This window comes from Atractosteus spatula, chromosome 2, assembly GCF_055471065.1.
Source record: "Atractosteus spatula isolate fAtrSpa1 chromosome 2, fAtrSpa1.hap1, whole genome shotgun sequence".
Lineage (NCBI taxonomy): Eukaryota > Metazoa > Chordata > Actinopteri > Semionotiformes > Lepisosteidae > Atractosteus > Atractosteus spatula.
The window spans coordinates 47540325-47562931 of record NC_142707.1 but is presented as its reverse complement, the minus strand read 5'-3'; the positions used below and the strand labels follow the sequence as shown (position 1 = coordinate 47562931).

At 39.9% G+C, this 22607-nt stretch overlaps 2 protein-coding genes across 5 annotated transcripts in view; both read left to right on the top strand.

Annotated features, from left to right (window-relative positions):
• Positions 1 to 6366, top strand: part of usp45 (ubiquitin specific peptidase 45) — a 44197-nt gene extending 37831 nt beyond the window's left edge. Inside the window, exons 13-18 of one of the 2 annotated variants that reach the window (XM_088909381.1) lie at positions 494 to 649; positions 757 to 1438; positions 1875 to 1972; positions 2330 to 2416; positions 2520 to 2661; positions 5145 to 6366. In XM_088909381.1, the coding sequence (XP_088765507.1) occupies positions 494 to 649; positions 757 to 1438; positions 1875 to 1972; positions 2330 to 2416; positions 2520 to 2661; positions 5145 to 5272 (1293 nt within the window). In that variant the 3' untranslated portion in view covers positions 5273 to 6366. Of the gene's footprint in view, positions 1 to 493; positions 650 to 756; positions 1439 to 1874; positions 1973 to 2329; positions 2417 to 2519; positions 2662 to 4670; positions 4897 to 5144 lie in introns of those variants that run through there. The other variant, XM_088909382.1, reaches the window with a different exon arrangement.
• Positions 6367 to 10642: 4276 nt separating this feature from the next.
• pnisr (PNN-interacting serine/arginine-rich protein) lies at positions 10643 to 21069 on the top strand. 3 transcript variants are annotated; one of them, XM_088927802.1, is made up of 12 exons: positions 10643 to 10862; positions 12537 to 12651; positions 13137 to 13319; positions 13650 to 13879; positions 14145 to 14301; positions 15132 to 15325; positions 15716 to 15862; positions 16008 to 16107; positions 16773 to 16826; positions 17328 to 17501; positions 19181 to 20270; positions 20767 to 21069. In XM_088927802.1, exons 2-12 carry the CDS (start codon positions 12564 to 12566, stop codon positions 20795 to 20797), a joined length of 2448 nt encoding a protein of 815 aa, XP_088783928.1. In that variant the 5' UTR covers positions 10643 to 10862; positions 12537 to 12563; the 3' UTR covers positions 20798 to 21069. The 3 variants fall into 3 exon arrangements, with proteins under 3 accessions (XP_088783928.1, XP_088783919.1, XP_088783936.1); XM_088927793.1 differs by lacking the exon at positions 10643 to 10862 and adding an exon at positions 11341 to 11405; XM_088927810.1 differs by lacking the exon at positions 10643 to 10862 and adding an exon at positions 11369 to 11424.
• The last annotated feature ends 1538 nt before the right edge of the window (positions 21070 to 22607 follow it).

Genomic DNA, 22607 nt, shown 5'->3' with positions numbered 1-22607 from the left:
CCCTCGTCTTCCTGTCTCCTTTGAATTCTTCCCATGAGTCCAAATTTCCATTTTTTGATGTGTTGAGAAAATGATCAAATGTGAAGTTTTTTAATTGAGGGGATTAATGCCTCATATCAATTAAATTATCTTTAAATATATTACAATGAACTTTCTTTTCTTTATTGATTTGTTTTGTCCCTTCACTGCTAACTACCTATGAGAAACATTCTTTCTAGATGTATTAAATAGCTTTATCTTGTAGCCATGGGTACATATATAAAACTAATTCTGTATCCTCTTATACCTTGTTACTAATTTCCTGCAGTTTGTTTTTTTGTAGGGTAAGGTAGGACATTGCAGCTTTACACTGTAGATTTGCTGTAATAGCACTTATCTCTCTAGCACCTCGTAAGACATTTTATCAAATGTTTTGCTGAATGTACAAAATGTTTGTTTTGTGTGCTTTTTCAACAAAAGGCCTACCTTTAGCTTTTGTTTGTCTCTTTTTAAGGTTTCTAAACCGGCCAATCCAGGAAGAGGGAGCAAAACCAACAAGCTACAGGAGAGAGAGCAGGATCAGTTCATTTTGGCTGGTGACAACACAGCTACTGTCACACTGGCTCATTTGCCCAAAAATAGCAAGAAACACAGTACAGCGAAAGACAAGGTAAGAAAAAAACATTTCAATTTCATAATTGCACAGTTTCATGTTTTTCATTTGGCAGATATTAATCCGCTGATGCTGTTTTTGTTGTTATTATTAATATTATCTAGATTCAGCAGAGCAACTTGAAGAAGCATGAAAGGAAATCTTCCTTTGGTTCTGAAGAGAGAAATAATGATTATTCCCAGACCCGTTCAGAGGAGGACTTGGCTGGAGATCCCAAGAATAATTACAAGGACACTGGTAGTTCAAAAGTGGCTAATGGAAGTCAATCTGAGGCAAGTGAGAAAGATGGGAGTCACTTGGATAGCAGCAATGATGCAGACAGTGAGGCCTCAGAAAGTGAAAGCACTTCAAAGCACACTTTAAACAGCAGCAGCGCTGACTGTTTCAATGCTGGCGGCTCCAATCAGACCCAGTTAAAGAGTGACTTGTTTCACAGCAAACAGAAGGATGGCAATCACATTGACCATCTCGCAAGTGCAATGTCCAGACTTGGCCTTTGCCATAACGTGCATGAATCCGTGATCCATACTCATAGTCAGGAAGAACAAACAGACATTATGTCAAATAACAAAGATGCATCAAAGGAGAAACCCTTGATATCCCAGAATCCACAAATAGCTTTCCAATCATTGTCACATAGCTATGTGCCTTGTTCCAAAGAATGCTCTGTACAGTCATGTCTGTATCAGTTTACTTCAGTGGAATTACTGATGGGTAACAACAAATTGCTGTGTGAGAACTGTACTGAAAAAAGACAAAAACATCTGAAAAAGACCATTACATCAGGTGAGTTGAGGTTGCTTAGTAAGTATGTTATTTTTTATGGGTTTTTTTGGGCTGGTGATTTTGACATTTTAATCAGTTACAAAAAATAGAAAAGTGAGAGATTAAATCATAAGTGAAACACATGTATTAGCATGTATCAGCATTGTATCACTGATATTTTAGGTTTTGTCACTTTCTTTAGGACCTCTTTAAAATATACAAAGTCATTGTTTTTAAATCTAAACTTTTTATAAGAGAATTTTAAAAAAATTTAGAAATTTACAGCACACTTATTAATGACCAAAGCGATATTTGGTTGCTGTGAAGTTGCTTTAGGTGACATGTTGTTCTGAATCTACAGTATGCAATAAATTTATCTATGTTTAAAGTTTGTCCCATCTAAAAGATTCTCATCAAATTGTAACATCTCAACTTTTTAATCTTTTTTTCACCATAGAAAAGAAAGTGGAAAAGGTTTATACCAGCGCACGTAAACAAATGCTCATCTCATCTCTACCTCCTGTTGTCACTCTTCATCTCAAACGGTTTCATCAGGTAAGCATTCAAATATGATAAAAAAAGAAAAGAGCAAATATTTCCCATATGCACTTAGAAGATGAAAGTATAGCCTCATGAACATGTAAAAGAAAACATGCTAATTGTTCGCATGGTGATAGTCCAGGTGTGAGGTATACTGGAATATTTTATGAGCTCCAAGAGTAAAACTATGGAAAATGAGAGTTACTATCACATAAAACCACTCCCTGTACATGTACATTTACTGTGAGCCTTAGCTTAGAAACCTACAAGTACTTTTAAATTTACAAAGATGACAAAGAGGCCCATTTTTCATTGTCGTTTTCATTTAGTTGTTTAAATGACTTTCTTTTCACGTTCTTGTTTGTGATTTAGGCTGGTATGAGTCTGCGCAAAGTGAATCGTCATGTGGACTTTCCCTTGGTCCTGGATTTAGCTCCGTTCTGTTCAGCTTCTTGCAAGGTATGGATTTTAGATTTTAGATTTGAGTAGATTTCTTTCCAGCACTGCGAGCATGTTTGAGATGTGTTTCGCCCTGTGATGGTTTGTGCTTGTGTCCCTGCAGAACATTGTGCAGGGGGAGAGAGTGCTGTACGGCCTGTATGGAATCGTCGAGCACAGCGGCTCAATGCGGGGGGGTCATTACTCCGCTTACGTGAAGATCAGAGGGCCCCATAGGAAACTGGAGCAGAGGAGGAATGTTGCAGGTAAGGACTTCATTCTGGGGAAAAAAAGACATTCTTCTTTTTGTTATTTTGTACGGCTCACAAAAGTTGCTTCTAAACATCTGCAGATTTTGGTTGTTTTGCTCATTTTGAAGAACTGCCCTGTGCCAAGTGACATACTCGTCCCTCACGTCTTGTTGAATATTACTTTGTTGTAACTGAATGAAATATTGAAATGTTGGATCTGCATGCCTTCACACCAGCAGGTGGGTAGCTGCGTCAGCATGCGTAGGCTGCAAAGGAACAAGTAATAGGTTTATTCCATGCTGAAAAAAAGAAGAAAGAGAACACAACGTTTCGGCCGTGGAGCCTTCTTCAGGTGTGAGAGAGACAGGGCAGTAGGCAAAGGTAAAGTAGCGGGAGAACAAAGGTTGGGAGGGAGGAGGAGTGAGAGGCGGGAGCAGGGGACAGAAAGAGAGGCCAATCAAGAGGTGTGAAGTCAGAATGGGTGCAGAGAGGTGTGAAATGAAACTTCCAATGAATGGAGAAAATTTAAAAGAACAGTAGTCTGTCGTTAAGGGAAGGGAGAAGGTGTGATCCTAGCTGCAGAATAATTTTAGTTTCGGTGGTCTTTCTGATGTATGAGTTTGGAAAACCGTCTTTGAGAACACAGACGGAGAGATTAGAGTGGTCGTGGCCGTCAGAGGTGAAATGAGAAACAATGGGCTTGGAGAGATCTTTAATCTTTACAGCCCTGACGTGTTCTCTGAAACGGTCTCCGAGTCTCCTTCCTGTTTCTCCAATGTAGATGGCTGGGCATTTACTGCAAGAGATACAGTAAATAAGGTTGCTGGAGGTACAAGATGCTGTCTGGGTGATCCGGAATTGTCCTGAGGGGCCTTGAATGAGTGTGGTGGTGGCTGTGTATTTGCAGGTGATACAGCGACCTTGCAACAGAGCTCGCTGTATCACCTGCAAGTACACATCTAACACATCTAAATAAGGTTGCTGGAGGTACAAGATGCTGTCTGGGTGATCTGGAATTGTCCTGAGGGGCCTTGAATGAGTGTGGTGTTAGATGTGTACTTGCAGGTGATACAGCGAGCTCTGTTGCAAGGTCGCTGTATCACCTGCAAATACACAGCCACCACCACACTCATTCAAGGCCCCTCAGGACAATTCCGGATCACCCAGACAGCATCTTGTACCTCCAGCAACCTTATTTACTGTATCTCTTGCAGTAAATGCCCAGCCATCTACATTGGAGAAACAGGAAGGAGACTCGGAGACCGTTTCAGAGAACACGTCAGGGCTGTAAAGATTAAAGATCTCTCCAAGCCCATTGTTTCTCATTTCACCTCTGACGGCCACGACCACTCTAATCTCTCCGTCTGTGTTCTCAAAGACGGTTTTCCAAACTCATACATCAGAAAGACCACCGAAACTAAAATTATTCTGCAGCTAGGATCACACCTTCTCCCTTCCCTTAACGACAGACTACTGTTCTTTTAAATTTTCTCCATTCATTGGAAGTTTCATTTCACACCTCTCTGCACCCATTCTGACTTCACACCTCTTGATTGGCCTCTCTTTCTGTCCCCTGCTCCCGCCTCTCACTCCTCCTCCCTCCCAACCTTTGTTCTCCCGCTACTTTACCTTTGCCTACTGCCCTGTCTCTCTCACACCTGAAGAAGGCTCCACGGCCGAAACGTTGTGTTCTCTTTCTTCTTTTTTTCAGCATGGAATAAACCTATTACTTGTTCCTTCACACCAGCAGTGTGAGCTTTCACCTTAAAATTACCTCAAGATTATTTTTACATTTTATATTATTGTGTAAACATGGAATGTATCATTGTACATGGGAAACGTAAAGGTATCTCTTTTTACAATGTTCACATAGGTGGAGCCTTGAATATAATACAAAAAGTAATGGTTTTCTGTTTTTTCCCCATATTGTCTCATTGTTTTAATGAACTTTTATTCATTTTAAAAGTTTGACTTTTCTCCTTAAATGTATGTGTTATAATGTGAATCATGTTATTTCTTCAAAGTGGAATTAGGAATGGGGAGGTTTCTGGAAGGAGTTTATGATGATGAAAACTGGGAGAGCAGGAATTCTGCAGATCTTTCCACCAAATGCCAGGAATGGATAATCAATGTTTACCCGAGTAACAAAAATCTTTAGTTCAGCCGAGCACCTTTTGGGGAGTAGTTTTCCATTTCTCATTTGTCTTTGCCGTTTTCTCATCGTCCAGTACAGAGCAGCAAGCATCGCTGGTCAAATATAATAAGTGGCTGTATTTGAGCCCACTGAATTTGAAGTAGTGCCCATCTCCCACTTCGGGTTTAAGACACACTTTTTGACCCTTGGACATCGACTCAGATATAATATGTTGTTTTTGGTGAAGAGTTTCGGCTTTTTTAATCAATATCAAAGCAGCCAGATCTCTCAATGCTACATCATATTTGTTTGTGTTAACCAAGCAGGAAAGTGGTTGACGGTTGTCCTTTCTGTGATTCTGCAGGCCAGAAGGAAGCTGCTGCAGCACCTCCTGGACAGTGGGTTTACGTCAGTGACACGCATGTACAGGTGGTTCCTGAATCAAGAGTCCTCGGTTCACAAGCTTATTTGCTTTTCTATGAAGAAATGTAGTAATTGTTCTGGAAAAAACCTGCTTTTTGTCTTCAAGTACGTAATGCTATTCCAGGTGCCTCATGAAAGGATAAGCGTATGAGAAAAAAGATTACATAAAAAAAGCTTTTCTGCTTTTACTTTTTCAATTCAGCACATCAGAATTTCCCCTTGACATGCATGGTAAGCTGTATATATTTTATTTTTGCTAGAATAAATGGTATCATTCTAAAACAATAAAAACTATGATCCTATCAATTGGTTTTCTATAGAAAAGAATCATTTGTTTACTGTATATGATTTGAAAGATCCTGTCAATATATAAGAAAGATTAAGAATGTGTAACTTGATTTGTTTATATGATATAAAATGTATCAGAAAAGTAAAGTTGTTTATATATAGCGTGCAAGACAAAATCTATTGTTTTCTTTTATAGTTTTTTAAAATGATTCTAGTTACTGGGTTATTTTTCAAATTGTTATTCCAAAGATTTTGTAAAATTGAACTCCTAGCACAGTTTGGTAGGTAAGGTGTCTGGGTTAATTCTGTGCCACAAAAACATTCTTGGAAGCAAGAATGAAAACCCATATAATCAGTGTATCTCTAATAATCAAATTGTTAGATTTATTTAATGTTACAAGTTCCTCTTTCATTATTGCTTTTCCCTGAATAGAAAATTTAACACTGCAAACGTACTGCTACTTTCTTTTTAATTATTACAAATATTTAAATATTTTCCTAAAAGGATCATATAAAGAAAATATTTATAGATAGCTTTTAGTAGTATAAACACTTTGTATTCTTTCCAAAGCAATACAATTGTGAAATGTTAGGTCAAATCTTAAGAGGTCAATTCAAGCAAGTCTTTGATTGCAGAATGAGAATCAACGGTCATGCTGTTGTTTTAGAAAAACAAACCTGTTTAATAATAATGTTTTTTTTATGGGGAAAAGCCAAATTAAGAGAATTTCATGGAGCACATTGTGGCATGCCCTTCAATAATCATTTATATCTGCTTTTCTTTTGTTGTACCATTTAACTGTTGTAGTGTTGTTAATTGGGTAAAGTTCTGAAGTCATATGGTTTAATTTTAAATAAAAAAGGCATGCCATACATATAGGCATTCAGTTATTTCATACTTGTATCTCTTTAGATTTTTTCAACTGCATAGAAAACAAAAAAAACACAACAGCACTGTAAGCAAAACAAAATTGGCAAATGGGGAAACTTTGATTTGTGTTATTTTTATGACTTTGTTTATAGTTCCATGGTAATTTGTGGATTTTTTTGGAAGTGGGTGTGTGTGGATTATCATTTTGCCAGTGATTTTCATTGTTTCAATTATTTCATAAATGTAGAACAAAAAAGAAAAAGTGTAAGAACAATAATTCATATGGCATTTTAATATTATGTACCATGCATATTGTATTCGTTCAAGAATCATCTTCCTGAGAACACATTGGTTACCAACAGTAGGGCACTTAACGTGCTCAAAGCATCATACAAGAAGCACATCGTACATCTCCAGCCACAGACTAGAGTCTGAGCACTCGTCTGGAAGGATGTGATGATTTGGAAGTAGGAGATTCAGGCTGATGAAAAGTGTGGAGTCTGAACTGAAGTTTAAAGGGAATGAGGTGCTGACCTTAAAACAGTCCTTCTTTAATGAGCTGATTGAATGTATAACATACTTTATTTTTGCAATTCATTGTGATTATGTTGATGTTTTTACGATAACACCAAACATATTTGGTTCCCCCTACTAATCACCCATGTCACAGATGGCAAGTACTGTATTTTATTTTCTGTCTGCTGCTTCTACGATGCACACAACGCTCACCTATTTTTTCTACTGTTAACCTCCTAAGACTAAGAAATGTCTAAAAAGGTGAAAACAAAGCTGTTTTTTTTATAAGTGACTATAAGTTATAGTTTACTTTCTCCTGCTCTCTGAATTTTCAATCACCTGTTCTGATTTCCAGGTGGCATAGTGTGACAAGTTATCAAATCACCTTTCTTAAATGTGCATGTACCATTTCCTTCACTGCATTTTGGGGTTTCTTTTCTTTCACAAACAGTTGTCAAATATTAACTAATACAACCGCACATGGAGTCTTCCTTTATTAATTATTTATAACAATATTAATATTATACCATTGATTCAGTGCAATAGGTGGCAGGTGTGGCACTGGCTAATTTATAGGACGGTCTGGTAGTTAATTGTTCCCTTAAAATACATTTTAAAGCTGATAATTAAAACTGTGGAAACTGTTAAGTTGTATTCCTGCATCTGCAGAATACCTGCATACTGAGGGCTGTTGAGCAAAACAAATAGTGGCAGTATTTCTTTGAGGACTTAAGGTTATCCTTGTCAGAAGGCACCGTTCCACCATCAGTGATGCAACTTTAACGACGTCTGAACTTGCAATTAAAAGGTCTTCTTTTCCTTTTAAGTCATCCTTACAGGAACATGTTTTTAAAAAGGAATATTTGAAATGTTTAGGTAGCTTGTGCTCCATTTTCCAAGAAAACATGCAGCCAATGTTTTTAATAATAATAATATAGTTTAGCAGAATAGCCCTTCTTTGGAGTGACCTAAAAGAGGGCAAATAGAAGATGTGGCCGGGAAAATCCGGATGTATGGTAACCCTGTCAGCCACCAACACCAGCTCTGCTGCTGAACCTGACACAGACAGCACTGCTAGTTTTAGCAAGCGTTGGAAAACGGCTACGACCCAGATTAACTAAGTGTTCAGTGCTATTTTTATTATACGTGTGTGTGTGTGCACGCGCGCGCGCACGCTCATGTTCGTTATTGAGAGTTTCTGTGGTTCCTATGAGAAGATGGCTTGTAGGTGGCACTTGGTCCGAAACATTTGAGAACCACTGGATTAATCAATTCATTATGGACCACATGTGAATCTATATACAAACAACAGTGGCCCTAATGACCTCTAGTGGCAGCTCAGCTGAAATTACTACTCTTCACTAGTGTTATTCAACATTCATGCAGTTTCCCTGAGAAGGATGCCATTCATGTCTGTATCGGAGACAAGTTAGACATTTAGGAAATGATAACTCTTCCAAAAATCTGCCACACCCATTTAGTCTGGAAATGTCTCTTTTTGACGTGACATGCGTCCCTTCAGTTGTTGCTGCACTACCAGAGAAACAGTCAAACAGCACAACAGGCAGTGGTTTGATGCACAGTACCTTCACTATGGATATTCCTGTATTTGGAAATGCCCCATTGGCCTTAGAACATAGTGCAATGAGCTTTTGAAACTCTGATTTTGGAAACCAGCTATCTTTGTCATCTGAAGTGACACTTCATAAAGCCAATGACAGTACACCCTTCTGAAAACTGGAACTGTCCTTCTTTACAAATTCAAAAACACAAATGAAGTATTGAGTACAAATTAAACTGTGTACCAAAGCTGGTGATCCAAACAGAGCCAAAACATGACTTCAACATTACAGGCCTTAGGCAAGAGCACTAGGCCATTACGCTCTGCTACACAATATATACTGAGAGACATGCAACAAGTGAATATTGGAACCCATATGATTTATGTTTTGTATGCTTCTCAATATATACTGTAGCATCTAGTGCAGAACTGCAATTGAGTTGAATATTTGTTTACCGACTTAAAATTAGCATGGCAGCCAATAGCCAATAACAGGCAATTTTTGGATGGCAAAAGAACCTAAACTTGCTGTGATAATTTGTATCTGAATTTGTCATAAAGCCTTGAATAGTATTCCCTCCTCCCCAAATATGTTTGAAGTGATTCGCTTTTATATGCTTCTATACTATCCAAAGCAATACGACTGACAAGCACAAATACTTGGCAGTTCTAGTGCCACAGAGCAATGCACTTAAACATTTCTTTATTTTGAAAGATAAAGGAAAAAATAAATGAAGATGTCTTCAGCTATTAATCCATGCTGTCTTCTTGAATCGTATGTCTTGTTCTTGCATAAAATGTAGTAACACAATACAGAATGACAACTACAAAGCAGCCATGTTTTGAAACATGGCCTGTGCTGGTAATGAGGAGGTGGATACAGATTTAGAAAAGGGCAATGTCAAGATAATGTGACTGGGTGGTTAACATGCCTTCCCATTGTGTGACATCTATATCCAACTGTTCTAACATTAAACTGTACTGTCCAAACAGAAATTGACATGTATTTTTTTAGAATGGGCTTTGTTGTTCATATTACAACACTTCAGCATTCAAATCATTATGTAATGCAGTTAAACATTAAACAAACATTGGTTTAAATGCACTTGTTCATTCCTTTTTATTAAGATAATAAGAAATTCTCATTTTCCATGCAATGTTTGGTATGTTGAAAAACTAGAAATGCAGCCAAAATTGTAGAAAAACTCTTTAGTAGGTTTATTTGAAATGTTTTGGCAACACTTGTTATTTTATTTTTCAACATGGGACGAAAGTAAAAAAATCATGTTGCACAGTTGAAAAGGTGCATCCGTCAGATTACCTTTGTGAACAGTACATAGTGAATTCAGTCTTAACACTGAATTCCTATAACTAGGATAAATGCTATTACAAAAATCAACATGACAGTAGTAGCAACACTGACAGCTGTTCCACAAGAACCATAGGGATTTCTGTTTACATCAATCATTAAAATAGACTTATCATTAATTATAGTTTAAAGACTCGCTAGTAATACATTCCATAGTGTACTGTATCCAATATACAGTAGTTGTTTGTATTATAGAAATGTGCAGCATTATGTTCAAATGAAGGTTTAATACAAAACGAATTCTGGATGTAGATGATTGCACAGTTACTGTAGCACAGCACACTGGTTTGGTCTGAGCTATCCTTTATTAGAACGGTATGATTCAATAATAATAATACCAAAATGTTTTTTTTCTAGTAAATTCTTTACTTCAAGTGCTTAAAAGGAGTGTCCTGCACTGACAGGCTAAAAGAACTGAACCATTTTAAACTTTGAAGTATTCCAAATCCTTGAAGACATTGACCAAGGGAGACCAGAATCAGCAGTGAATCATAACCTATAACCAAAGGTAGGGCGGGTAAAAATACAATATTCGGACACAAAAATGGGGGGGGGGGGGATAATATTCTGTTAAGACCTTAGAATTAAAAAAAGTAAATTATCGATTCAAAATATTGGAACCGCTGTCACAAGCTACACGCGCGGTACATCTGCGACACGTGCTTTGCAGCAGGTTGCAGATGCCGCGTGACGGAATCCCGATTCCTCTCCAAGAGCCTGGACAAGGAAGTGCCTGTCCACTAGTGTCTGAGCCCGGGATGCCACATGTCATGCCAGCTCAAGGCACACGTGTGCAGTGAGGCTCAAGTAGGGCACTCGCAGCATAACTGTCCCATTCTCACCTCAGATGAAAGCCCCTGCTACACGAGCAGCTGCCCTGCTGCAGTCGCATGTGAAGTCACATGAGAATGAGCGCACAGGAAGGGAGGCCAGCGGGGTCCTGATCAGAGCGCAGTCCAGGCTCTGTGGGAGGAATGGGGCACGATCCCAGAAGACAGCACCACAGCTCGCACATCTGTGACTTTCACAGAAGAGCCCTTGTTCTTCACAAATGGTAAAAGAAAAATGAATTCATCGACGTTGTGTCTACTCAATAGAATACCAGTAGTCCTGCTAGAAAATACTGCAATTGTCATTTATTCAACAACTTCATTAATTTGTTACTTATGTAAATGGTCAATTTATTTTATTGTTCTGTAGGTTATATATTTCTGTATAAAAGCGTTTTCATATAAATTTGTCATTTTTCCGTTTATTGTATGAAATAAAGATTTTACTATGACAATTACATAATATGCTTTTTGGGTAAATGAACCTACACTAACCTGGAAATATATCTGCATATACAACGCTACGGTTAGAAACTAAGAAGTAATTTACATTACAGAAATCTTTCACCTTGGACTTGGTCCGTTCAATACTGAATTTTTCTATCGTGTTGTTTGAATGACCAACGGCACCAGTTGTATCATTATATATACACAACACAATACAGTAGCGCGCGAGTTGCGCGACTCGACTTCCCCTGGACTACTTCCGGGTTGAGAGTCAGAGCGCCATATTGTCTATGAGGCAGTGAAGAAGCTGTTGAGGAGAGGTGAGGAAAGAGAAAGCGGGTTTGTTTTATTATGTTTTGATTGCTGTATTTTTTTTAGATGTAGAACAGTGTGAGACCACGAATATTCTCAGAGTCGATTGCACGAGAAGACGAACGTCTTTAGTTCAAAATATGTTCAAATGTAACCGCCTGTTTTTTCTTTGAGGGCTGGCGAGGCCCAGGGGGTGTAGCTCGGATATACCCGCATAGAAAGCAGCCTCTGGGTTTCAGGCTTGATCATGCAGCAACAACTGCAAGGAATCGGATACTTGCTGCATAAGCGCAATTCCAAGTTTTGTTAGTCGACGTGACTGCATTGTATCATTTTAAGTTGATTTGTGAAGCATTTGCGTTGCGATTCGTTTTTTAAATTGATGACATCGATATTTAGACGATTTACTGTTAATACGATTGCAATACTGATTGTGCTATGCATATCTGTTTTTAAATATTTGCAGAATTTAATCGATACGTATTTAGTAGTTTCTGTATCGGTTTTATAGAGATGAAATCTGGGAAATGTACTCTACATACCGTTAAATGGCTTTCGCTGTTAATACAGCAACATCTATACTAACAACAAGTTAGTACGCAACGTTATATTGTAACTGAAGTCTGAGGACTCGATTTCTTTTTTTAACATACAACTGAAATATGTTTGTAGCATTCCGCAGTCGGACTCGTTGACCTAATGTTGATTGTACTGACATAATAAAGCCGATTGAGATTAATAGCCTAAATTGCATTTTGTTAAAGGCAACAAGGCAGCACGTTAAGTGTAGCTCATTTTTTGCTCTTTTAACAAGTTTCATCTGTTAAAATGAGTGTAGGAAAATGTGTGCATTCTTATTAACAAAAGAAAAGTTACAACGTAGAGGAAGCCATTCGGCCATTCTAGTCCGTTGTTTTGCCTATTTTCACTACTTATTGTTGCTTAGTAGACAAAACACTAAGAATAACCCCTTTTCTTTCTGAAACTAAACTGGTCCTGCAGTCCATTGCTATTGTTTTCAAATTCTGATTTAAAAAATAAAAACTTTCTGTGTAATTAATGGTGAAGCGTGATAACTTTGCTGTCTAGGAGCTATAGAAACATACTGGTTTGCCAACGGCTGTTTTCTGCCTTTGCAGGATCCAGGCTGAACTTTACGGTTAAACATGTGGGATCAAGGTGGTCAGCCCTGGCCACACTGGCCTCTCAGCCAGCAGCAGTGGATGCAGTCTTTCCAGCACCAGCAGGACCCAAGTAAGAGAGACGACTTGTGTTTCTCAGACACGTCATCCTCTGCCCTCGTCTTGCATGAGTGATTAACACACAGGCCTGTATGAGAAACGTACCGCTGAAGAGTTCCATAATTGTGTTTCTTTACAGTTTTGGAGCTTTGCTGCCGAGTTCATTCGTATTTATTGTGAAAGAAGAAGTTGAGGTTTATTAACTCCAAAAAGCAAAAAATGCTTTTAGCTGTAGAGCCTTCAGGTGTGAGGGAGGAAGGGAAGGGAGTAGGATTAAGAAACGGGGAGGTGTCGAACTGAAGGAAGAGCATGTGGGGATGGGCATGGTGGGTGAGAAAGCCCTGTGCCTCACACTTGAAGTCTTTACGGTTTCTTTTTCTTTATAGTGTTTTTTAAACTTGGGTGAGTCCTCTGGAAATGTTCACCTAGTAATTCCCCAGTCTGAATGTCCCTGAGCTTTTGCAGTACTTGATGTCTTGATTTCCTCTTCCTAATCAGGCCAGGTTGACTGGGCAGCTCTGGCACAAGCCTGGATTGCTCAGAGAGAAGCTACTGGACAAACGGTGCTGGATCAGCAAGGACTGCAACCCAATGGCCAGGAAATCCAAGGATTAGAGACTGGTCCCAACAATCATGGGACGTTTCAGGGTGATCCAAATTTTAACAGAATGTGGCAGCCAGGTTGGCTTCTCTTCTTTACCTCTTCAACACCCACTGAAAACCAAATTAGTGCAGAAAGAAAATCAGAACTGGGACAGTATGTATAAGTTATTTGATGTGAACAGAGTGAGAGTATATATAATCTGTTGTACTGTAGATTTGGAAAATATACATATATATAAATGTGTTATATATTTGCATCAGAGGATGTGTTTTCAAACTGTACATTTTTTCATTTTAGAGACTCAGCCAGTGTGACTTTATTATTTAAAGCCTTTGTTTTTCTAAGTGGGGGTATGTGTTAAGTGCTCTGCAGACTGATAGCTGTGCTTTCTGTATTCAAATCTTTAGACTGGGGAATGCATGGCCAGCCTCCTCACCCACCCCCTGACCAGCAATGGATACCTCCAGGCCCAGGGCCAATGGATGTACCTCCATCTGAAGACAGCAACAGCCAAGACAGCATCGAATTCCCTCTAGACTCCAGACGTGGAATGTTCAACCAAAATAATCACACATTTGGAGGGCAGCCTGACAGCTTTCCCATGGCCCCGATGCCAGTGAACCAGTTCGATTACCAGGTATATAGAGAGGAAGACCTTGCTTGAACCATAATGTAGAGAGAAAGCAAACGAGGTATCTGTCGTATATACTGTTTTAATGGATACTTCACACCTAGCTTTTGCACCCCTCACAGATGTTACCCACGTTTGTGTAGAAATGGTTGAACCTAGTTAGTAGCGCGTGAGCGTTCCAATCCAGAGGCAGTTCTCCGTCTGTAATAAAGAAAAAGCAGCGGGCTTGATGATGTGTTTGGTGTTCATTGTGGGTTGCTGCTGTCTCCAGCATGGTGCTGCTGCTTTTGGCCCTCCGTCGACGGGATTCCCTCCCCCATACTGGCAGCAGGGCCCCCCGCAGAACCGCAGAGACAGACCCCCGTCGTTTAGGGAGCGCCCCAGATCTCCTGTACAGCTGCCAGTGAAACAGGAACCCCCAGCTCTCGGTAAGTGCTTTGTAACCTCGAGGTTGTCAAGGTTTGGAGTGAACAGTACGCTTCTTCTCTGCAGTTCTCTAAAATAATTGCTCAGAAATTAATTCGGTTACATATCATAACCCCGATGCGTATGTCGATATGTATACAGACGTACAGTTTTTTATGCATTTGTATCTGGAGTTTAACTATTGTTCTTAATTCATTTTCTCAAAAATCTGAAACTACAGTAACATGTAACCTGGCTGGATTTTTCTGCCAGGGTGGTAACTTACAATATCTTTTTAAAATTAGTACTTTATTAAATAACCTTGTGGTCATCCAACCTTTTAAAGGAAATATTGTTTTCCAGTGATTCCAACTTTTTGAAAATCAGCCCAGAGCGTTGATAATTTGCTGAGCCTTGGGATGCACACTCTTATTTGACATGCATTCATAAAAAAAGTGATTCATTCAGAGAAGGATCCAGTGCAATTTCTTCTGGACTATTCCGCATTCGTTGTCAAAATTAAATCTGCTTACCTTAGAATGCAAGGACCAATGTTTTTAATCAGTTGTTTCAGTTTCTTTCAAATGAGAGACAAAAATCCTTATAGAAGAAGGTTCCTTTTCAAGTGATGCTGTATAGCTAATTGTGATGGTTTCAGTTTGGGCGATATCGTTTTCCTGTTAAAAAACTAGTGCAGAATAGTTAACTCTGATCATGTTTTCCTTCAGTGGCACCGTGTTTTAATTGTGTGCTATTTTACCCGTTGAATGCGCATCACAACCATTTGCTAGCAGGTTGTTTTGGATATTTACCGTCCCTCCGAGGCTACAGATCATCAAACTGTTTTCCCCAGATGCTGTGAAACGGCGGACATTACCTGCGTGGATCCGTGAGGGGCTGGAGAAGATGGAGCGAGAGAAACAGAAAAAACTTGAAAAGGAGAGGATGGAGAAGCAACGTGCTGAAATGGCAAAAGATGAAAAGAAATCTAATGATTTACCGGAGGAAGAAGGCGATGGGCCTCGATTACCCTGCAAAAGTAAATTTGTAAGTAGCAGATTTTGTCTCGGATATCGGGGCAGCGGTGTCGAGTAGTGCTTAGGGTTCTGGATTTGTCCCGTGAAGGTTGTGGGTTCAATTCCCAGGGGAGACACTCCTGTTGGACCCATGAGGCGCTTAACAGGAATTACTCCAGTAAAACACACAGCTGTAAAAATGATACAAATGTATGTTGCTTTGGATAAAAACAAAATAAATGTGTTAATATGGTATGTAGTTTGTCGTGATCCGCGCAGGGCTCAGATCGTCATTTGTAATTTAGGAATGGCAAAATATTGCTAGCACTATTTTCTCTAAATCCACATGCAGCTTGTACCTGTCTTCATCGTATTGATTTCTTCTAAGCTTTTTCAAAAACGTCATTTTCTGGTTCATTAGGACAGCGATGATGAGGAAGAGGAGGAGGAGGAGGAAGATGAAAGGACTGAAGCTAGAAAGTCAGACGTGGGAAGCACGTCTCCATCTCCAGTTCGTGAAGAGCAGATTGAACCAGACTTGACTGATGAAGAGAGAGAATTTCAACTGGTTGGTACCTCAAGTTAATGAGGAACTGAATATGGAAGCTTAACCCTTCAAATGATACATACTCACTGCGCTGTTTTAATATTTCACTGTCTCAACTGTTTACTACTTAAACTGCAAATAGCATTCGCTTGTCTTATCTCAACAGATGATGTTGACCAAAATGCTCCTCACAGAAGTGCTTTTAGAGGTCACCAATGAAGAAATCTATAATGTAGCAAAGGATGTCCATCGCAAGGCAACAAAAGGTATAAGTCTGACTCAGATTTGTGTAGGAGTTGTTGATCAAGACATTTGCTTGAAAGGACTTAAATTCCTAATGGTTTCCTTTCTTGAGAAAGTTTAGTGTCCTGCAGTAATTGTGTTAAGTCTTTACAATTTAGCGTCTTTGGTGTCAGTTTATTTCACTAAATTAACTCAGTACTGTGCAAAGATTATTGAAGTACAGTTCATCCCTAGCCAGTCTCTGCTAATGCAGTGGACAATTGTAGGAAATAAGAATACCTGATATCTTAATGCAGTAGGTATTATTATGAATATGGCTGTCATCTTTAATTCAGTAACATTAACATTCTTCCAGATCCTTAACAGGGCATCAAATTTACTGTCAACCCGACTGCTTCTAAAGAACAGGTGGACGAGTGCCAGTTTAACTTTTAAAATTCAGCTCCTGTGAATTCTCGGAATCTGCATTAGTAAAGAGTGGTATTTCCCTACCCAAAGTTGTTTTTTTTTAACAAACTCATTGAAAGTACTCCTCTCCTCTCTTTAATTCATTTTGTTCTTAATTTTTCTTCTCTCCTCTGCAAAGCAGCATTGATAGTGCATTGTAACTGTGCCCTAGACTCTCGTGACTTTGAAATCGTGGCTGTATGTTTTAACATGTTGTTCCTGTTGTTGATGTGATACAAAGCTCCTGCAAAGCAGCTGGCACAGTCCAGTGCACTGGCTTCTCTATCAGGACTCGGTAAGTAATTGTAGTTTAAAATGGGGAGGGTGGAGGGGGGGGGGGTGAAGGGAGGTTATAAGGTGTTTCCCTTGCTACAGGACTTTAACACTGTGCTGAATATCCGTTTAATCACAAACAAAAACTTGCCCTGTATTGAGAAATCATGAGACTTCTGTGATTCCATTCAGCATTGTTTTCTTAAAGTGATTGAGAAAATGTGCAGCTCTCTGTCAGATAAAGGCCATTCCAACCTAACATAGCAGCAGCCTGTAATGTTTTGGATTTCTTTGGTTCTCAGGTTGGAAATCGCATGCAGTTTTTGATTTCATGACCTTAGCACATTTAGTATATCCATATATCTTAGTATACTTTCAGAGAGATGGATGTAAGTAAGAAACAGTTACATCTGTTTCCCGGGGTGTATCAGATAACTGCTTTGGCTGACTGACTGCAGTTTGAAAACGGTGTGAAAAGCCTTTGTTTTATCTCTTATGAAAGAGCCTGGGTTTGTGCATGCAGGTGGGCTGGGTGAGTACGGTTCAGATGACAGTGAAGAGGAGAAAAGTGTGAGAGGCTCAGAATCCTCCGACACGGATGACGAGGAGCTGCGACACAGAATTCGGCAAAAGCAGGACGCCTTCCGCAGGAAAGAGAAGGAGATGCAACTGCAGCAGGAGAGGCAGCTACAGGAAGGTGCGCTTGATCAAGTGTTCATGCTTGAGCAGAAGCAAAGCTTTTTACTGCTTTTATTGCAGAAGCTAAACCGCTGCCATTGAACAGTGGTACAGCAAAACACAGTAAAGTTGAAAACATTACTGCTGTCCAAGGAAGAGGTGGCAGATATCCATCAAATGAGGTTGATCTTTAATATTCACAAGACAATGTCTAGACTTGTCTGAGGTTTGCTCCCCATTTCTTTATATATTCAAACCATTTTGCAATTCAAGTATATAGAAACTAGAGTAGATTATATACTTGTTTGAGTAATTGTAAAATGTTTTGAATACAAACTTTTCCTCTCTGCATGCTTTGCTCATTTGAGCTTTAAATTAAGCTTCCCTGTAATAGAACCCTCATCACTGCTTATTGATGATGTTTAATAGAATTATCTTGAAACCTAGAGAATAGAGTACCCTTGAGAAATATTTAGGATGACAAAGTAAATGTCTTTTTACTATAAACTCATAATTATTTCTTGTGAAAATGACTTGTTGAACATGACCATTTTGGGTGAATTACATTGATGTTGAACCACTCTGTACTGACGGAGCCAAGGTGCTGGGCCAGTTGGTTGACAGGTGTCTCATGTTGGTCAGGTGTTTGAAGCTAAACGAAGCAGTCAGGGCTACAGCATAGAAACTGGGCTTATCAAAAACAGTCATTTGGAATATGCCGATTAATAATGAAGCCTCGGGTATTACCTCTCTGCCAAGATCAGGCCAGTCAAGAAAAACATCAGTAGCTGATAATGGAAATATGATCACGGTTGTCAAGGAAAAAACTATCGGTGAAATCACCAAAATCTTCAGAGTGCAGGGATGAAAGTACCACAATCCACAGTTAACGGAAGACTGAGACAGCAGAATTACTAAATTAGTAGTGTAGACTTTTGGACACTAAGAAGTTAAGCTTTCGACCTGCAAGGATATTCATGGCTAATAGCTTTAATGCTTCAAAAAATAAACTCTTCTACAGGAGATATGCTTTTCACAGCAGGGATCTAGCCGCCTAGAATTTCATCCTCTTCAGCTGATCCTCTGCCATGTTTAAACTCCTTTGCCCAATGCATCGGAGGAATGAGGGGCAGCTTTTCCTCACCCAGCAAATGTCCTTTTACTTCACGGTGCAGATGGAAGTCCTTTTCGCACTGTTATTTACTTAGTACCTCAGATTGTTCAGTAACCCCAGAAAAAACGTATTTGTAACCCACAGACTGTGATCTAATCATGAAATTCTAACTATACATGTAGCACATCCACAGTAGTGTGTATGAGCTGCCAAGGGGTCACAGTCTACGTGTGAGTTGCAAAATGTTTTAATTGGCCTTGTGTGCATGGTTTATTTTCTGTTTTTTTAAATCAGAATATGTGTACTATTTAAGTTTTTTGCATGCTTTTTAAATGGCACTAGAGTTTGTCCTTTCCTGGTTTTCCTCTTTGGAGATTTGCTAGTATCTTTTAAGGGAATCATAAACTCCACACAGAGTTTTTATTTTTCCTTGATGGCATTGTTAACTGAAAGGAATCTCTCAGTGAACAGTAATTTGATTTGAAACATTTTGAGATCTGAAACCTAGAATGGTAGCATTTCCAGCCGGTGCAGAAATCGAAGTAACCTCCCTCTTGTGTGTGTGTGTCTGTTTTTTCTTGCAGAAGAAAAACAAGCTGAAAGATCAAACCGAGACATGAGCGAATATGATACTGAGCAGGCCGTCAGTTCAGTGAGGCAGGAAGTCAGAGATAGAGAACCTGAGCCTGGCGCTGAAAAGAGAAGGGTTCGTAGCGAGGCAGACCCGAGCGACCCCAGGAGGGCAGTGAAAGAGAGGGTAGGCAGGAGCAGGAGCTCCTCGGTCAGCGCCAGCCGTAGCAGCAGCAGTGGAAGCAGCAGCAGCAGCAGTAGCAGCAGGTCCAGCTCCTCCTCCAGCTCTAGCTCGGTTAGCAGCCGCAGCTCCTCGCGTTCCTCCTCTCCCAAGAGAAAGAGAAAGCGCAGTCGCACGCGTTCCCCCGCTCACAGGGTAAGTCAGCGCAGCCGCAGCCGGAGCAGGAGCTCCCGCAGGCAGAGGAGGGAGCCCAGCAAGGAGAAAGGGAGGGACAGGAGGAGGGACAGGAGCACAGAGAGGGGCAGGAGGAGGAACCACAGCCGCTCTAGGGAGCGGAGGAGCAGCCGAGAGAGGCGGAAGAGCAGGTCGAAGGAGAGGGAGAGGGCCAGGGCCAGCCGCAGCAGGAGCAGGGAGAGGCGGCGCAGCGGCGACAGGAGGAGAAGCCAGAGCCGGGGCCGGCACAAGCAGAAAGACGTCAGCAAGGAGAGGGAAAAGAGGAAGGACAGGAGCCGCAGCAACGACAAAGACAAGAAGAAAAAAGAGAAGGAGGCAGACCGCAAGAAAGACAAGCAGAAAGCCAAAGAGAGGGAAAAGAGGGAGGAGAAAGATTACAAGGCGGCAAGCCAGAGTGAGAGCAGTAGCAAATCGAGGAGGAAGAGGGAGAGCGAACAGCCAGACGCCTACAGCGAGGCCTCGAGCAGATTTTCACGGCAGGATAGCAGATCGACCAAAAAGGGCTCAGCCAAAAATAGCAAAAAGTATTCCGATTCGGAGTCTAGCGGCAGGAGCAGTTCTCGGTCCCCAGAGGTTAGCAAGGAAAAGAAGTCTAAGAAATCCAAACGTAGTCGTTCAAGGTCAACGGAAAAATCGCACAAGTCTGGTAAGAAGGCAAGCCGCAAACACAAGTCTAAGTCACGATCAAGGTAGTATTCAATTTTTTATCTATTTATTTTTAATCGTTTTTTGTAATTGTCGAGATTTTGTTCTTTAGCCTTGAATGTTTTAGCAGTTTAACAAGTTAACTTTTCGATGAAAAATAATTGCTCTTCTTTTTCCTTAAAATCCCATATTTAGTCCCCGTTCCTTTCTAGGAGTTGCTGATAAGTCTCCATTGTGCTCCTTGCAGGGAGATTTTGGGTTAAAGCATTGCCATCTTCTTTCAGATTTGTGGTTGGACATACACTGTGATGTATTAGCAGTTGAAGAGTTACCAAGGATCTGTATATCTCAGTGTACTACCTTTTCATTGAGGCCAAAGCCTTATGGCATTCAAATACAGTATCAGCCTTGCCAGTAACGTTTTAAGTGCCTGAAAGCAAAAAAAAAATGTACTAAAAATGTTTTATTATTCTGTTGTTAAACGAAGTAATGTAGGAGATTGTACAGTGCAACTGATGTTCCTCTTGATTTCTTTTGCAGGTCGGTCACACCAGTACGTCGCAAACGTTGAGGAATGATAATGGCACCTGAAGCGTGCACTTATTTTAAAATTCCATGAGTTTTAAAGGCTTGTCTCATTATAGAGGCAACTGTGTAGGTGATCTTTCTTTTTCCTGTAAATAAGTACAATTTTTAAAGTACTGTCTGCAGTCCAAGATTTTGAATGATAGGTTTCCCCTGTATCCATTAATTTGGGGTCAGTAGTTGCTCAGATCCTACAGTTGTGACTTTTAAAAAAAAAACATCGTCATGTAAATTGCTGTCCAATAAAACAAAAATCAGTAGTGCTTGGTGTGGATTCTTTTAAACCTCCCTTTGTTCTGTAGTTTACACTTTTGAGATGCCTGAATATTTCAACAACATCATTAAATTTCACAAAGCTAAATTGCTTTAGAAACATGATCAATAAGGACGTTCTTCTGCAGTGTTCACACTGTATATGCAGTTGCCTATACATGTATGCTGTTAAACTGTGCAAAAGCATAATCATGAATAGAGGTTTTTAAATGTGTACTTCATCTGTTTACATAAAATGTTTAATTTGATGATGAAAGGTTTTTGTAAATGATAATTTTTACGTCAAAATAATTAATATCTAATAAAGTTCACCAGTCCTATTAGCTCTGAAATTGATGTCTGTGTGTGCATGTAGGTCTTGTATAAAATCAGGTTGGTCAGCTCTCCCATGTTCTCCAGGGTTCAGCTGGGTTCTGTAAGAGGTTAGAAGTCCTTGGTTCCCCAAACAGTGACTCATTGGCTGTGCTCCACTAAGGGTATGGTGGGATCAGTCAGCCAGGCAGTGGCTGAAGCACCTGTGGCTTTCTAGGTGCTTTTAGGCTCATGGTGCTGTCAATGAGACATGAGCCTTTTCTCCAATGGACACGGCTATGTATTACCAGATGTTTTAAAGGATGAATGGCTCAATGGTGAGTGGGTGGGTCAGAGGAGTCTGCCTGCACTTCCTCATTCCACTTTGTGCATGTGGTTGCAGGGTTTGAAGTCATCGGCCAAGACATGAAAAACGTTCAATTGCAGTACAGTGTTCCCTATAACGCAGGAATTGCAGACAGCATGGTCTTTTTAAACTTTCTACACATAATGGCCCACCTGCAAAGGATGTGGGAATTTGGGGAACAGAATTCATAACGATTTACTATTTGTGTCACTATACAGTATTTGGAATGGAATCTGAATAACTATACTCCCACTTGACATGACAGACTCCTGGCAAAGGAGCTGTTGTTCATGTGACAACATAGAAATGGCTGGTAAACTCAATATTTCATTCAGGTATTTACTAAAGAAGTCAACCACATTCCTCAGGCAGTGAAGACAGATTTTTATTCAACTGTATTGGCATGGCAAGTCTTTTCATGCCAATGGCAAGAAAACAGGTAGAAGTCTTTCATGCAGTAGAAGCACTCGAGATTAATAAATCCTCAGATCCCTGTGGTATTTTAGGAATTCTCTTCAAATGTGAGATGCGTCCTAGAAAATCTCTCCAAATGAGAAATGTTGTTCAGAAACCATTGATGTAAATCCTGGCTGTCACTCAAGATGCATGGGCTGCAGAATTATGAATGTTGTGCCCTAGTAAGAAGAATGGAAAAAACTGAACCGAAAGCAGTCAGTTTTTGAGATGTGTGTGCTGGGTTTATGAATTAATGGACAGAAAATAATGTGTTCCTCAGGCATCTGTATTAAGACCACTACTTTTCTCAGAATTTCAAATCCAAACAGCTTTCTAAACATGCCTTTCTCTTTCACAACTCTATTTTATATGAATGATCTAGATTATGGTATATCTAGTAAACTACATA

Excerpts from the sequence above, each read along its gene's own strand:
- pnisr (XM_088927802.1), top strand. The coding sequence starts at position 12,564 with ATGTGGGATCAAGGTGGTCAGCCCTGGCCACACTGGCCTCTCAGCCAG. Across the intron at positions 12,652-13,136 it reads CCAGCACCAGCAGGACCCAA|GCCAGGTTGACTGGGCAGCT; the intron begins GTAAGAGAGACG and ends CTTCCTAATCAG. Across the intron at positions 17,502-19,180 it reads GGAGAGGCAGCTACAGGAAG|AAGAAAAACAAGCTGAAAGA; the intron begins GTGCGCTTGATC and ends TTTTTCTTGCAG.